Raw genomic sequence first — 13638 nt, 5'->3', positions numbered from 1 at the left:
TGGGGGCAGGAAGAGAAGGGGATGACAGAGGATGAGATGGCTGGATGGCATCACTGACTCGATGGACGTGAGTCTCAGTGAACTCCGGGAGTTGGTGATGGACAGGGAGGCCTGGCGTGATGCGATTCATGGGGTTGCAAAAAGTCGGACACGACTGAGCGACTGAACTGAACTGATAGTAATATTAAATTTAATATTAAAATATTAAATAAATATTAAAGTAAATATAAAGTAATATTAAATTTAAGTAATATATAGTAACATAGTACAAATATAGCCCATTTGTACTGTTTCTTAATTGAATAATTAAAAAGCAGCATCTGTTTATGAAAAGCAGCATCTGTTTATGTACTCACCAATTCATAAAAATTTATGTTGAACTATATTGAAAAAAGCAAGGTAAAAGGAAAATACAATTTAAATCTTACACAAAAATATACTATTGTGCAATAAGCACCACTGCAAATGAAACTATAATTACAAAATAAAATAATCTTCATTACATATTTCAGTGAAATTATTCATTTATTTGAATTATTATAGCTTCCAAGAAATGCAGGAAGGCATTTTAGGAAAAATCTGGCTATATTTCCCATACATAAGGTATACTAAAATAGCAAATTTGCTCAAAATCATTCTAAGTGGAATTTTTATGACAAAACATACATGTATTAAATTTAATCATTACTTATTCTTTTGAAAAAAAGAAAAAGGCCTGAGGCTTATTTTACAAATGAATCGAATATTACTTATTTTTTTTTCCTCAGTAGCCCCACTATTTCCAGATGTGAATGTCAGTAATCAATCCTATGGGTAATTACTTTTATTATTTTCTTTGGAACCAGAAGCAGAGTTCATTGTCATTCAGGTGGCATTGTTGCAGCTCTCTTTAAAAATGCACCTCTCCAAAGGTTATATTCTCTCAAATAACCAAGAACTCTTTCTGCTCCTCAAGACTACACTGCTACCTATTTTTTCTCATCTCAGGAATTACTTCTCAACATCCAAGTACTAGCTTATCTCATTTTGACTGAATTCTTATCAACAAAGTATTCATCTTTATAGTGACCTACCCATTGCCTTTTTCCTCACAGGAAGTAAGAAGAATCAATTTGGGTGTTACCTGCTATGTACTTCACAACATTAATACATTAAACTTATAGAACCTCATCTCTGCTCAGGATTCTGTTCTTCTAACTCCTATAGTTCTTCCCAAGACACAGTTCTATTGTCAGAGTGCAGACAACGGCAAAGAAAAGCTACAGAATTAGTCACCTAAATGCGCTGAAGGTAAAGCTTTGAGTTTTTACATATGGACTTAAATCTAAGAGCTTCTGTTATTTCACCATTTCTCCTAAGAAGTAACTCAGTTCTATTATAATGTTCCTAAAGCAGAAGAAATGGAGTAGCCAGATAAACAAATGGATAGTCCTCTCAAAAGATTTAATGGTCTAAGACAAGTAAGCTAGAGTAGCTTTAAAGTGATGAGCTATATAATGAGCAATGGCTATTTAAGATAAATAAAATCATTTTAATCCTTTGTGTTCCTTTCTTATATATTTTCAGCTTGTACCCAATAAGCTGTCCTTAAGCTCAGCCCCAATTCAGGGCGCTTTGTGCCACACCAGTTCAATCCCTGTAGGTATGAGTACAGAAGCTTCATCATACTAACCTGAACCTCCAGTATTTTAGAGCATGGAGTAGATATGGAGGAGGGGATATCCGTGCATAAGCATTAGTTGGGACCAAGAAAAGCCTTCTGGCACAGACAGTAGCCACTCCTGATTGGCTAATGGTGAGGTGCTAAATGTTGATCATGTGGAGCTAAGGGGATTGCAGCCAGATCACAGGTGGGCAAGCTCGGCATTAGTGCCTTTTCACCGTATCTCCTAGCTTGTCCAAGACGTTCCAGTTTATGCCTCTTGTCCTAATGTAACTGGTGCCCTCTTCACTCTCAAGTGTCTCAGTTTGAGCAATAATTTACATGGTGACCCTATTTATGGCAGAACTTTGTGATATCCGCCCAGTTAGGCAGCTTTTCTGTATCAGCTTCCTGGATCCCAGTTCTGTTCATCCTATGGTTGGCCTCCCTGTGTCTTCCCCTAACTCTGCTAACCACGAACCTCCAGGAATTATTCCCTTCTTCCTTTTTCATGTCCCATAAAATTTCTCTCCTTCAAACTCCCTCAAAATTACCCTCCTATCTCCTATCCCTTTTCTTCTTTCATAGGAAACTTTAGACCCAGACAATGTTGATATTTAAACTGCACAGATGGTCAGCACAGCACACTGGTCATTATTTTTAAAACATCCCTGATCCAGAGCTCATCAACAAAGAAGTCTCTCAGCCTGACTAAAGCAGTCTACCACAGCAGAGAAGGCCCAGATGTGTATTTTTCCAGAGGTCCACAGAAGATTCTCATGCTGAGGGCACTGAGTAGTCCTGGCTTCACACAGCCCAGGCACCTTGCATGCCATCGCACCCAATTTTTATAGTCCCACAGAGAAACAGTGAAGGTAGTGCTGCAGTCAGGGGCACAAGGTTTTCAAAGAGTTTAAATCTGGGCTCCAACATTTGTTAGGCCATCTTTTATAGATCCCTGTACTTCAATTTTCCTTGTAAAATATAGTTAACAGTACTTCTCCTCCTACCAGTGGTAAATATTGTTAATACATGTAAAGCACCTAGATCAATGCCTAGTACAGTAATTGCTTTAAAGATGCTAGCAATTATTACCTGTTTTACAATTGAAGACACTGCCAACATCACATGGCTAGAGGTGATGCTGAGATCTACATCCAGATTTTCTGAATCTCAACTCCATGCTGTCTGTGACACCACTACTACCCAACACTCTCCTACACATGATACAAAGCAGTAATAGGCTAATCAATGATATGGGAAGGACTATATCATGCGACACTACATAACCACAGCCATATTTACAGCTACCTATCCACCGTGTAGATCTGAATAGTGAAGATGGCTCAGAAACAGCATTACCATGATTCAGGTACAGGTACTGACCTTTATTTGGTAAAGGAAAACAGTTTTGATGATTTACTGAATTTCTAAAACACAATTTTATAGACAGAATTCTTGTTTTCTTAAAAAAAAAAAAAAAAAAAGGTTTTGAACCAAATATGGTCTAGGGATAGTTGATTCACATAATGAAACTGCATCTGAACACAGCTTAAAATCCTCCCATCTCCATCAGTTTTTCTCTTCTCAGCGTTACAAAGGCCTCATTCCATCATCATGCTTAATTCCTCAGCACCTTCCATATTATTCCCAGGGGAAATTCCTGGGAAGACAGGGATGCCTGTCTTCCCTCAGAAAAACACTGATAACTTGAAATTTTTCTTACCACATCCTATGAGTATTCCCACAGCTCACAGAAAAAATATACCACTAGGACTTTAAAATCCTAAATTCTGGGCCTGACTATGTCATAAACTACAGAATAATCTTAAATAGGTCAGGAAACTTCCTCAGGCTTCTCATCTGAACTGCAAAAATTCAAGTCGAATTTGTTCCATCCTTTGTAGTTATTATGCATCTTCACAGTAACCTTTTGACTTAATAAAGCAGCATTATATTCATTTTATAGAGGAAACAATCTCAAAGAGGTTATGCAATCTACCCAAACTCCCAGAGGTAGTAATATTGCAGAGCTAAACTTACACAACCTTGCTGAAGACCCTAGTACTGGCTCACACTGTGCTCCTAAGTTTGTTAAATGATCGAGACAGCAATTTTCCAAGTCTTTTGCAGTGATCAAACGTTATATTTCTACTTGTAATTTTTTATCTCTTCTTTCAGCCAGTATTTAAATTGGAAAAAAACACATGTATTTGATCACCAAATTCAATTTACCATGGTTCTTTAACTATGCTTTAAAATTATCTTGTACTTTTACATGAAGTCCACAGAAAACTTATTTTTTTTTCAGAGAGTTTCTACCACCTGCCTCTCTGAAAGCTTTTGGACTTACCTGTTTGGTTGTCAAAGCAGAGGCTGACAAAATTTTATAAACACCAATTCTTGCTTGTATTTTTAAAAAGTTATTTTATATGTAAAATTCATTCAAAACAAAGTAAGTCTCCACTAGTTCTTTTTCCCTGGAACAGTAATAAAAATATATTTTCTACTGTTTTGTATCCAGTCTCCTGTCTGCCATTATTCAGGAAACATTGTTATTGGACTTCAATGTCAAGCGTCCCTTTCCTCAACAAAAAAAACTCAGTCTTAAGAGTCAGGAAAACTCTTCCTTTCACTATTCCACAGGAAGAATAAACCAGCTACCTACACTGGAAGATGAAGCTCTGAATGTTAAAGAAAGGATTCAGGATATTTCCCAAGAGGCTACATGACCAATTTAAAAGCTGATGATAGATTTGCTTAAAATACAGTAATTTTTATTTACAGTAAATTATACATGTGCTGATTAGTCATGCTGATATTACGTAAGAACACAAACTAAACCAAAGTTTAACAGAGAGAAAAGTCAATCCTATCAGCCATCCTGAATATTCAAAAGAGTTCATAAATAGCAAGCTCTCACAAAGAGGTAGCTCAACACAATTGGTAATTTATATAATTAAACCTGCTACAAATGAAGAAAATAAACAGGGCATGGGGATGAGGACAGGAAAAGTCCTGTCAAGATTCTCTTCATTTTGATTCTATTGCTTTCTTGCCTTCAGGGGGGAAGATTTTGACTTCAAAAGTCACAAAATATTTGAGAAGGGAATTTACATCTTGCTGTTCTAGATGGTATTCTTCAGCTATTTTCTTAGCAGTCCATGTGTCTGGATAAAGTTTATGATTATTGAGAAGTGTCAATGCCTCTACAATGGAAATTTTGCCTTTGGGAATGTTCTTAACGTCCATCATATCAAACTGATGGTCTTTCGGCAACCTGAACTCCTTAGGCTTCTGACGTGCTGTGGCATCCTTTACCTAGTATCAAAGACAAAAACCAAAAAACAGGCTTTTAGGATGAGAGCAAGGATTTGACATCTACTTTCGTGCCTTGAATCTCTATTTTTCTTCTTCAAACAAGTATTACCCATGCTTCTCCAAACTACATTTTCTCTTTAAGATGAGTCTTAGTTTGATGGTGCTTTTGCCATATCACCATTTCACAACCATAGTTCAATCATTAGGTAGAAATCAATCAAATGGATACCATCCACTCACCACATTATTTCATATATATTAAAAGAATAACAAGTTGGTTGGAAACAATAAACTGCTTTAGGAGGGCAGGAACCTGATGCTGCTCTAACAGCTTACCTGACAATCTTCAGTCTTTTCCCTAGTTTTGTATTCATATTCAGTTCAGTTCAATCGCTCAGTCATGTCCAACTCTTTGCAACCCCATGGACTGCAGCACGCCAAGCCTCCCTGTCCATCACCAACTCCCCGAGTTTACTCAAATTCATGTCCATTGAGTCAGTGATGCCATCCAACCATCTCATCCTCAGTCGTCCCCATCTCCCCCTGCCTTCAATCTTTCCCAGCATCAGGGTCTTTTCCAGTGAGTCAACTCTTAGCATCAGGTGTCCAAAGTACTGGAGCTTCAGCTTCAACATCAGTCTTTCCAATGAGTATTCAGGAGTGTAAGGAGATCCAACCAGTCCATTCTAAGGAGATCAGCCCTGGGATTTCTTTGGAAGGAATGATGCTAAAGCTGAAACTCCAGTACTTTGGCCACCTCATGCAGAGTTGACTCACTGGAAAAGACTGATGCTGGGAGGGACTGAGGGCAGGAGGAAAAGGGGACGACAGAGGATGAGATGGCTGGATGGCATCACAGACTCAATGGATGTGGATTTGGGTGAACTCTGGGAGTTGGTGATGGACAGGGAGGCCTGGCATGCTGCAATTCATGGGGTCGCAAAGAGTCGGACATGACTCAGGAACTGAACTGAACTGATGGGACCAGATGCCATGATCTTAGTTTTCTGAATATTGAGCCTTAAGCCAACTTTTTCACTCTCTACTTTCACTTTCATCAAGAGGATCTTTAGTTTTTCTTCACTTTCTGCCATAGTGGTGGTTATCATCTGCTTATTTGAGGTAATTCATATTTCTCCCAGCAATCTTGATTCCAGCTTATGCTTCTTCCAGCCCAGCGTTTCTCATGATGTACTCTGCATAGAAGTTAAATAAGCAGGGTCACAATATACAGCCTTGACGTACTCCTTTTTCTATTTTGGAACCAGTCTGCTGTTCCAAGTCCAGTTCTAACTGTAGCTTCCTGACCTGCACACAGATTTCTCAAGAGGCAGGTCAGGTGGTCTGGTATTCCCATCTCCTTCAGAATTTTCCACAGTTATTGTGATCCACACAGTCAAAGGTTTTGGTATAGTCAATAAAGCAGAAACAGTATTTTTCTGGAACTCTCTTGTTTTTTCGATAATCCAGCAGATGTTGGCAATTTGATCTCTGGTTCCTCTGCCTTTTCTAAATCCAGCTTGAACATCTGGAAGTTCATGGTTCACATATTGTTGAAGCCTGGCTTGGAGAATTTTGAGCATTACTTTACTAGTGTGTGAAATGAGTGCAATTGTGCAGTAGTTTGAGCATTCTTTGGCATTGCCTTTCTGTGGGATTGGAATGAAAACTGACCTTTTCCAGTCCTGTGGCCACTGCTGAATTTTCCAAATTTGCTGGCATATTGAGTGCAGCACTTTCACAGCATCATCTTTCAGGATTTGAAACAGCTCAACTAGAATTCCATCACCTCCACAAGCTTTGTTCACAGTGATGCTTCCTAATGCCCACTGGACTTCACATTCCAGGATGTCTGGCTCTAGGTGAGTGATCACACCATCGTGATTATCTGGGTCATGAAGATCTTTTTTGTACAGTTCTTCTGTGTATTCTTGCCACCTCTTCTTAATATCTTCTGCTTCTATTACGTCCATACCATTTCTGTCCTTTATCGAGCCCATCTTTGCATGAAATGTTCCCTTGGTATCTCTAATTTTCTTGAAGATATCTCTAGTTTTTCCCACTCTATTGTTTTCCTCTATTTCCTGGTGGCCTACAGTCCACGGGGGTCACAATGAGTCGGACCCGACTAAGCGACTTCACTTTCACTGAGGAAGGCTTTCTTACCTCTCCTTGCTATTCTTTGGAACTCTACATTCAAATGGGTATACCTTTCCTTTTCTCCTTTGCTTTTGGCTTCTCTTTTCTCAGCTATTTGTAAGGCCTCCTCAGATAGCCATTTTGCTTTTTTCCATTTCTTTTTCTTGGGGATGATCTTGCTCCCTGTCTCCTATATAATGTCACAAACCTCCATCCATAGTTCATCAGGCTCTCTATCAGATCTAGTCCCTTAAATCTATTTCTCACTTCCACTATATAATCGTTAGGGATTTGATTGAGGTCATACGTGAATGGTCTAATGATTTGCCTTACTTCCTTCCATTTAAGTGTGAATTTGGCAATAAGGAGTTCATGATCTGAACCACAGTCAGCTCCCGGTCTTGTTTTGCTGACTGTATAGAACTTCTCCATCTTTGGCTACAAAGAATATAATCAATCTGATTCATTGTTGACCATCTGGTCATGTCCATGTGTAGAGTCTTCTCTTGTGTTGTTGGAAGAGGGTGTTTACTATGACCAGTTCATTCTCTTGGCAGAACTCTATTAGTCTTTGCCCTGCTACATTCTGTACCCCAAGGCCAAATATGCCTGTTACTTCAGGTATTTCATGACTTCCTACTTTTGCATTCCAGTCCCCTATGATGAAGAGGACATCCTTTTTTGGTGTTAGTTCTAGAAGGAATTGTAGGTCTTCATAGAACCATTCAACTTCAGCTCCTTCAGCACTACTAGTCAGGACATAGACTTGGATTACCATGATATTGTAAATATCATCAAACCCAACAACTCTTCTTTTATGATCAGTTTCCTTTTTTTCAGTTCAGCTTTAAAAAATAGTACTTGTGATCTCATATCCAGAGGATTACATCTTAATCCAGAGGACATTTTTTAAGCAAACACTGCTGACCACTCCCACATACCCACAACTATTTTTGCTTTGGTTTCCATACCACCTCTCTCCTAGTGTTCCATCTGTCTCCGCAGTGGTTCCTTCCTTGCGGTCTATTCACTTCAGCTACCCTGTAAATGTTAGTATGCCCCCAAGTTCTGGCCCAGGCCCTCTTCTCACTCTACACATTCCCCCCAAGCAATCCCACCATCCCCTTATTATTATTATCCACACATCAATGACTCTCAAATATGGTCTCAAACCTTGACCTTTCTCCTGACTTTCAGATCCCAATTCCCAAATGACTAACTACATTTTTACTTGATAACCTATAAGTACCTCAAAGATCAACTTGTCTAAAGCTGAACTTGTCCCTTTTCTCTGAAAATACAATTTTGTCCCCATATTCTCTAGCTCAGGGACCAACTCCACCCATCTCTCATAGCCCACTTCAAAACTCAGTTTCTCTTATATTTGACATTTCCCTCTCCTCACTCATTACAACCAATCAATGACCAAATCCTGCTCATGCTTCTAAGTCCCTCTCAAACCTGTTCATTCTCTCCCAGTCACTAATTACCTTTGTCCAAGCCAATGTCTCTTACGGGAACTACTGCAAAAGCCTGGTCTCCTCTTAACTGGGTAAAATGCCTTTCCCTCCCTCCCTCCCAGCCCACCCTCAAAACTGCCCTCAGAAAGAAGCAGATCTAAAGTCACTCTTCCACAGGAAACTCTTCAATGACTTCCAACTGCCCTCAGGATAAAACTCAAATTCCTTAGCAAGACAAATACAACCTTCATGATTTGGCCCCTACTGACTTTCTACCCCACCCCATTTCATCGACCCAGATTCATCCCTCATACTTTCTTCTAACTGTGGGTGTGTGCATTCTCAGTTGCTCAGTTGTGTCCAGCTCTTTGCAACCCCACCAGGCTCCTCTATCCATGGGACTTCCTAGGCAAGAAAACTGAAGTGAGTTGCCACTGCCTCCCTCCTCCAGTGGATCTTCCCCACCCAGGTAATGAACCCAAGTCTCCTGCAGCTCCTGCACTGACAGATTCTTTACCATTGAGCCACCAGCTCCTAACTGTACTGAACTCTAAAGGCACCACACACTCTCCTACCTTCATATTGTAACTCTGGCCTGAAACACTCCTAACTTCTTCACTTTCCAAAAACTCAAGTTTCCCTTATCTTCCTAGTTCTGTATCTTCTTACTACCTAATATATACTTTTTTAATCCAGTTTTCCCTTCTGATTAATATTAAATATTAAAATTAACATGACACTGAAAAAATCTGATAAATTCAACATCCTCTTTTAATTAAAAAAAAAAAACTCTTAGCAAATTAAAAATAGAACAAAACATCCTGTGATAAAAGTATTTTTCAATCAGACCAAATCACTTTATTTTAATTAATTACAGGCACCCTATGCAAGGAAAGAATAGGACAGAATAATAGACACAGTAAGATGAGAATTAAGTATAAACACTAAAAAGAGAGAAAATTGTAATTCCATTCCAATGGTATGAGAATATCTTTAGAAAAATATAAAAGAATCAACTGAAAAACAAAGAGAAATAATAACCTAGCAAAGCAGGCATGTGCAATACAAAAATCACTTTTTTTGTGTGACATATTAGCAATAAATAGTTAAAAACTTAGGGAGAAAAGAGATCTCATAGTAACAATCTTCCCTGTACCCTTCAAAGACTCAATAAAACAAAAATGTTAATTCTCAATTAATCTCTAAATTCCAATTCAATTACACTCAAAATCAAAATAGGACTTTTCAAGAACTTGTTCATATGGGGAAAAAATGTGTGGCAAGAGTCAAAGAACTTCTGAAAAGAAAGAAAGATGATCATAACAGGTATCAAGATACTTTACAAAGTTTTATTAATTAAAATAGTATAATTCTAGTGTAGACATAGAAAAATAAATAGAACTGATGAATCCGTTAACAGACTTATAAGTGTATGTATTAGCATTTTAAATGAGTGGGGAAAGGACTGGGTTATTCAATAAATTATATTTAGACAACTGACCATCCAGTTGAAAAGTTCTCCCTCACCAAAAACTTTATTTAATGCCAAATAAAGATTTTAACATAAAATATATAATCATAAAAGTACTAAATATAGAAGACTTTATGTTAGACTGAGTCCATACAATGAAAGACAAAAAGGCTAATATATTTCACAAAATTTTGAATAGCAATAGATAAAAAGTCGGACAAAAGTAAATTATTTGACATATGAGAGCCACGGCATCACTGATGTCTAAAGACATCACAAATCATTAAGAAAATTATGAACTGCCCAAAAGAAAAAGAGACAAACATAAATAGGCATTTCAACCTTTTCTTCACTATCACTTGCCAATGAATGAGTTTTTTCAGATTTTTCCTAATACCTCTCCAAGAAATTTTACCACCACTGTGTATCTCCTAAGTATTATATTTACATTCCTATATCTTACACATAAGAAGTATTAAATGGTTTTTGTTCCCCAAGAGTTAATTTTAGAATGAATAAGTACATGTGAGAGAAACAATACCGAAGTATTATCCAACACCTGTCTAAATATAAAGAACACAAACATCAACCCCTATATATTTGTGTGTGTGTGTATGTGAACATCTGATAACCGAACCCTATAACTGTTGTTGTAACAAGTTACAAACCTTACTTTACATGTGCGTTTTCTCTTCCCTACTTAAAATTATACTAATAACTATTAACATATCTGTGCAGTTTATTGCCTATCTACAGAGAAAGACTTTGGAGAATTTTAGAATGAAAAGGGAATGGTCACTGGTACTTCCCTCTCCTTTAATCAAAGTCTTCTCCCTGCTTAGAAGCTTCCTGCCCCCATGAACTCATCTGGCTAACACCCAGCTGTTGTTCAGGCCACTTCCTCAGAAACCATCCCTGGTCCTTCTGTCTCAAACAGCTCCCTCTGATATGCTCAGTACCTACATTTCCTCTTTACAGACTTCGCAATTATGTACCTGTGGCTGCTCATTTGTTTAATGCCTGTGTCCCTCACAACACTATAAGCACTGTGACAGCAAGGACTAGAACTGCTGTGTTCATCACTGTACACAGAGCACTTGTGCCTGATATTTACATACAGGTTCCCACTCCCAGTTTATTCTGCCATCTCCCTGTTTTTACAAATCCTATCTGAATATTTTCTTAAAAACAAACAAACAAAAAGCCCACCAACAACACAATACTAAAAAATGTTCTGATATCAGAACATACCTCAAACCAAGGAAGGAAGAGAAAATAGTATTAAAGCTCTCTCTTACTACTACTACTACTAAGTCACTTCAGTAGTGTCTGACTCTGTGCGACCCCATAGACGGCAGCCCACCAGGCTCCCCGTCCCTGGGATTCTCCAAGCAAGAACACTGGAGTGAGTTGCCATTTCCTTCTCCAATGCATGAAAGTGCAAAGTGAAAGTGAAGTCGCTCAGTCATGGCCAACCCTCAGCGACCCCATGGACTGCAGCCTTCCAGGCTTCTCCGTCCATGGGATTTTCCAGGCAAGAGTACTGGAGTGGGGTGCCATTGCCTTCTCCAAAAGCTCTCTCTTGGTGTCATTCAAATGTCATTCAAATGACCAATTGTCATTTGGTAGAAATTTCCTACCAAATCCTATAAATTCTGAAATAATAGAGGTGCATTCAAATAATCCTTTCACAAGTCTGTTATTTTTTCACAAGTCTTTTAGATTTCAGCAAATACCTCTTGCTTAGACCTCTGTGCTTCAACTTTGCCAAAGCTCTGCATTCTGGTTCAGAAGCACACTGACACATGTATAAACATGCAGAGCCCTCACTCTCTTTTACTATTTGCCACACTTCTCTACGTGATTCTCCTGGAGCTCCAAGGAGTTATAATATATATTTACTTAATGAAAACACACATTACCTGCAAAGAAGACACGGGATCTTGGGAATCAACATACACGTCTTTTAGTAATGACAGCAGTTTGTCATCTTTCCTATCAATTTCTCCCTTAATTTCTGGATGGCCTAAGGAAAGAAAAAGAATGTTACAAATGTAAAGCCAAAGAAAACTTCCTATAAGATCCTAACACTTAACACAAAACAGTCACTTTTTTCCCCCCAAAACTTTAAAATTTTTATTTTGCATTGGGGTACAGCTGATTAACAATACTGTGGTAGTTTCAGGTGAACAGGAAAGGGACTCAGCCATACATATACATGTATCCATTCTCCCCCAAATCCCCCTCCTATCCAGGCTGGCACGTTATACTGAGCAGAATTCCATGTGCTATACAATAAGCCGTTGTTGGTTACCCATTTTAAATACAGCAGCGTGTACATGACCTTCCCAAAGTCCCTAACTATCCCTTACACGGCCCCTCCTCCCCCGGAAACCATTAAGTTCGTTTTCTAAATCTTTGAGTTGCTTTCTGTTTAAGACAGTCACTTCATTTTTTGCTTAATCAACATTCACTCGAACACAATAGGACGTGTTTTAAATGTAACTCATAATGCTAGGTCAAGTTCGGTGTCCACTGTTCGGCGAAGACGTCTAGAAAGTTCTCCTGCATAGGATTGCTTCTGATTCTGATTCCTTGTATCATGCCGCAAAGTATTAAAGCCGGCGAGGGCGGGGTCAGCATGGGCAGACGCCGACACCTCCAAGGCTACGAAGTAGGCGGAGCCGCCGACTCCGCGGGAGCAAGGAGACAGTCTCAATGTCACCAGCCCGGTGGCGCCACCTTCCCGAGTTCGGCTGACCCAGGTGACTGCAGCTGACCCCGGTCACCCCCACCACTGCACCAAGGTCCACCACTCAACCCACACCCGGAGACCGAGCGCCGGGACCCGAGACACCACTTACTGCTCATCTGCTCTAGCAGGAGGTTCTTGGTGGAGGGGTGCCTGGGAGCGGGGGAAGGCTTCATTCTGCTGATTTCCCGTTCCGCCCGGTTCTCTAGGTTGAAATTCCTGACTGCGCGAGCCACTGCAGCCCCCATTTCTTCACAACATGATGCCCTAAGTTACACCACACGTGGTTAAACACCGGCGCAGGCGACCTCAGGGACACCGGAGCATGCGCACGTCTGGGGGTGACCCGCACTGGAGCTTCAAAACGCGCGCTAAATGCGTGCAGTTCGCCCCCTAGCGGTCGGGAGGGCACACGCCGCGTCTCCACCCAGAATATCTCAAAGGGAGCACCTCCCTCTGGGGCGGAGACATACTCCCACCTGCGGCTGCTTCCCGCGATTTGGGGCGGGACTTAGGGCTTGGGCACACCTTGTTTTTACGCTCCTCAGCCTGGTGGAGTCCGGCGGGAAGCTTTAAAACAGTTTTCTTGCCGGGATTTCCCCCAGGTTTTCTGATTTAATCCCTCCCGAGTGAGGCCTGGCGTTGGTTCAAGTTCCCCACGTGATCCCACAGTTGCAGGCTGAGAATCAAAGTCTAAGCAAATTGACCTTGAGTTCTTTCACAGGTCGGTGCAACCAGAGGAAGCCAATATAAATGCAATTAATGGCTAAAGGAAGGTTCTAAAATAGCCCTTTCCTCCTTTTGTGAAAGGAAAATAGTGAAAGTTTACTCATTCTCGATGAATATTTGTTCT

The 13638-nt window shown here is 39.8% G+C and overlaps 1 protein-coding gene across 1 annotated transcript; it reads right to left on the bottom strand.

Moving 5' to 3' along the window:
* Nucleotides 1–3009: 3009 nt before the first annotated feature.
* NDUFAF4 (NADH:ubiquinone oxidoreductase complex assembly factor 4) lies at nucleotides 3010–13134 on the bottom strand. Its single transcript, XM_061427771.1, has 3 exons — nucleotides 12898–13134; nucleotides 11956–12059; nucleotides 3010–4963 (listed from the first exon to the last, which is right to left on the bottom strand). The coding sequence occupies exons 1-3, from the start codon at nucleotides 13031–13033 to the stop codon at nucleotides 4676–4678; spliced, it is 528 nt and encodes a 175-aa protein (XP_061283755.1). The 5' UTR covers nucleotides 13034–13134; the 3' UTR covers nucleotides 3010–4675.
* Between the last annotated feature and the right edge of the window lie 504 nt (nucleotides 13135–13638).

This window comes from Bos javanicus, chromosome 9, assembly GCF_032452875.1.
Source record: "Bos javanicus breed banteng chromosome 9, ARS-OSU_banteng_1.0, whole genome shotgun sequence".
In the NCBI taxonomy this organism is placed as follows: Eukaryota; Metazoa; Chordata; class Mammalia; order Artiodactyla; family Bovidae; genus Bos; species Bos javanicus.
The sequence above is the reverse complement of the archived record's forward strand: the minus strand, read 5'-3'. Positions and strand labels throughout refer to the sequence as shown.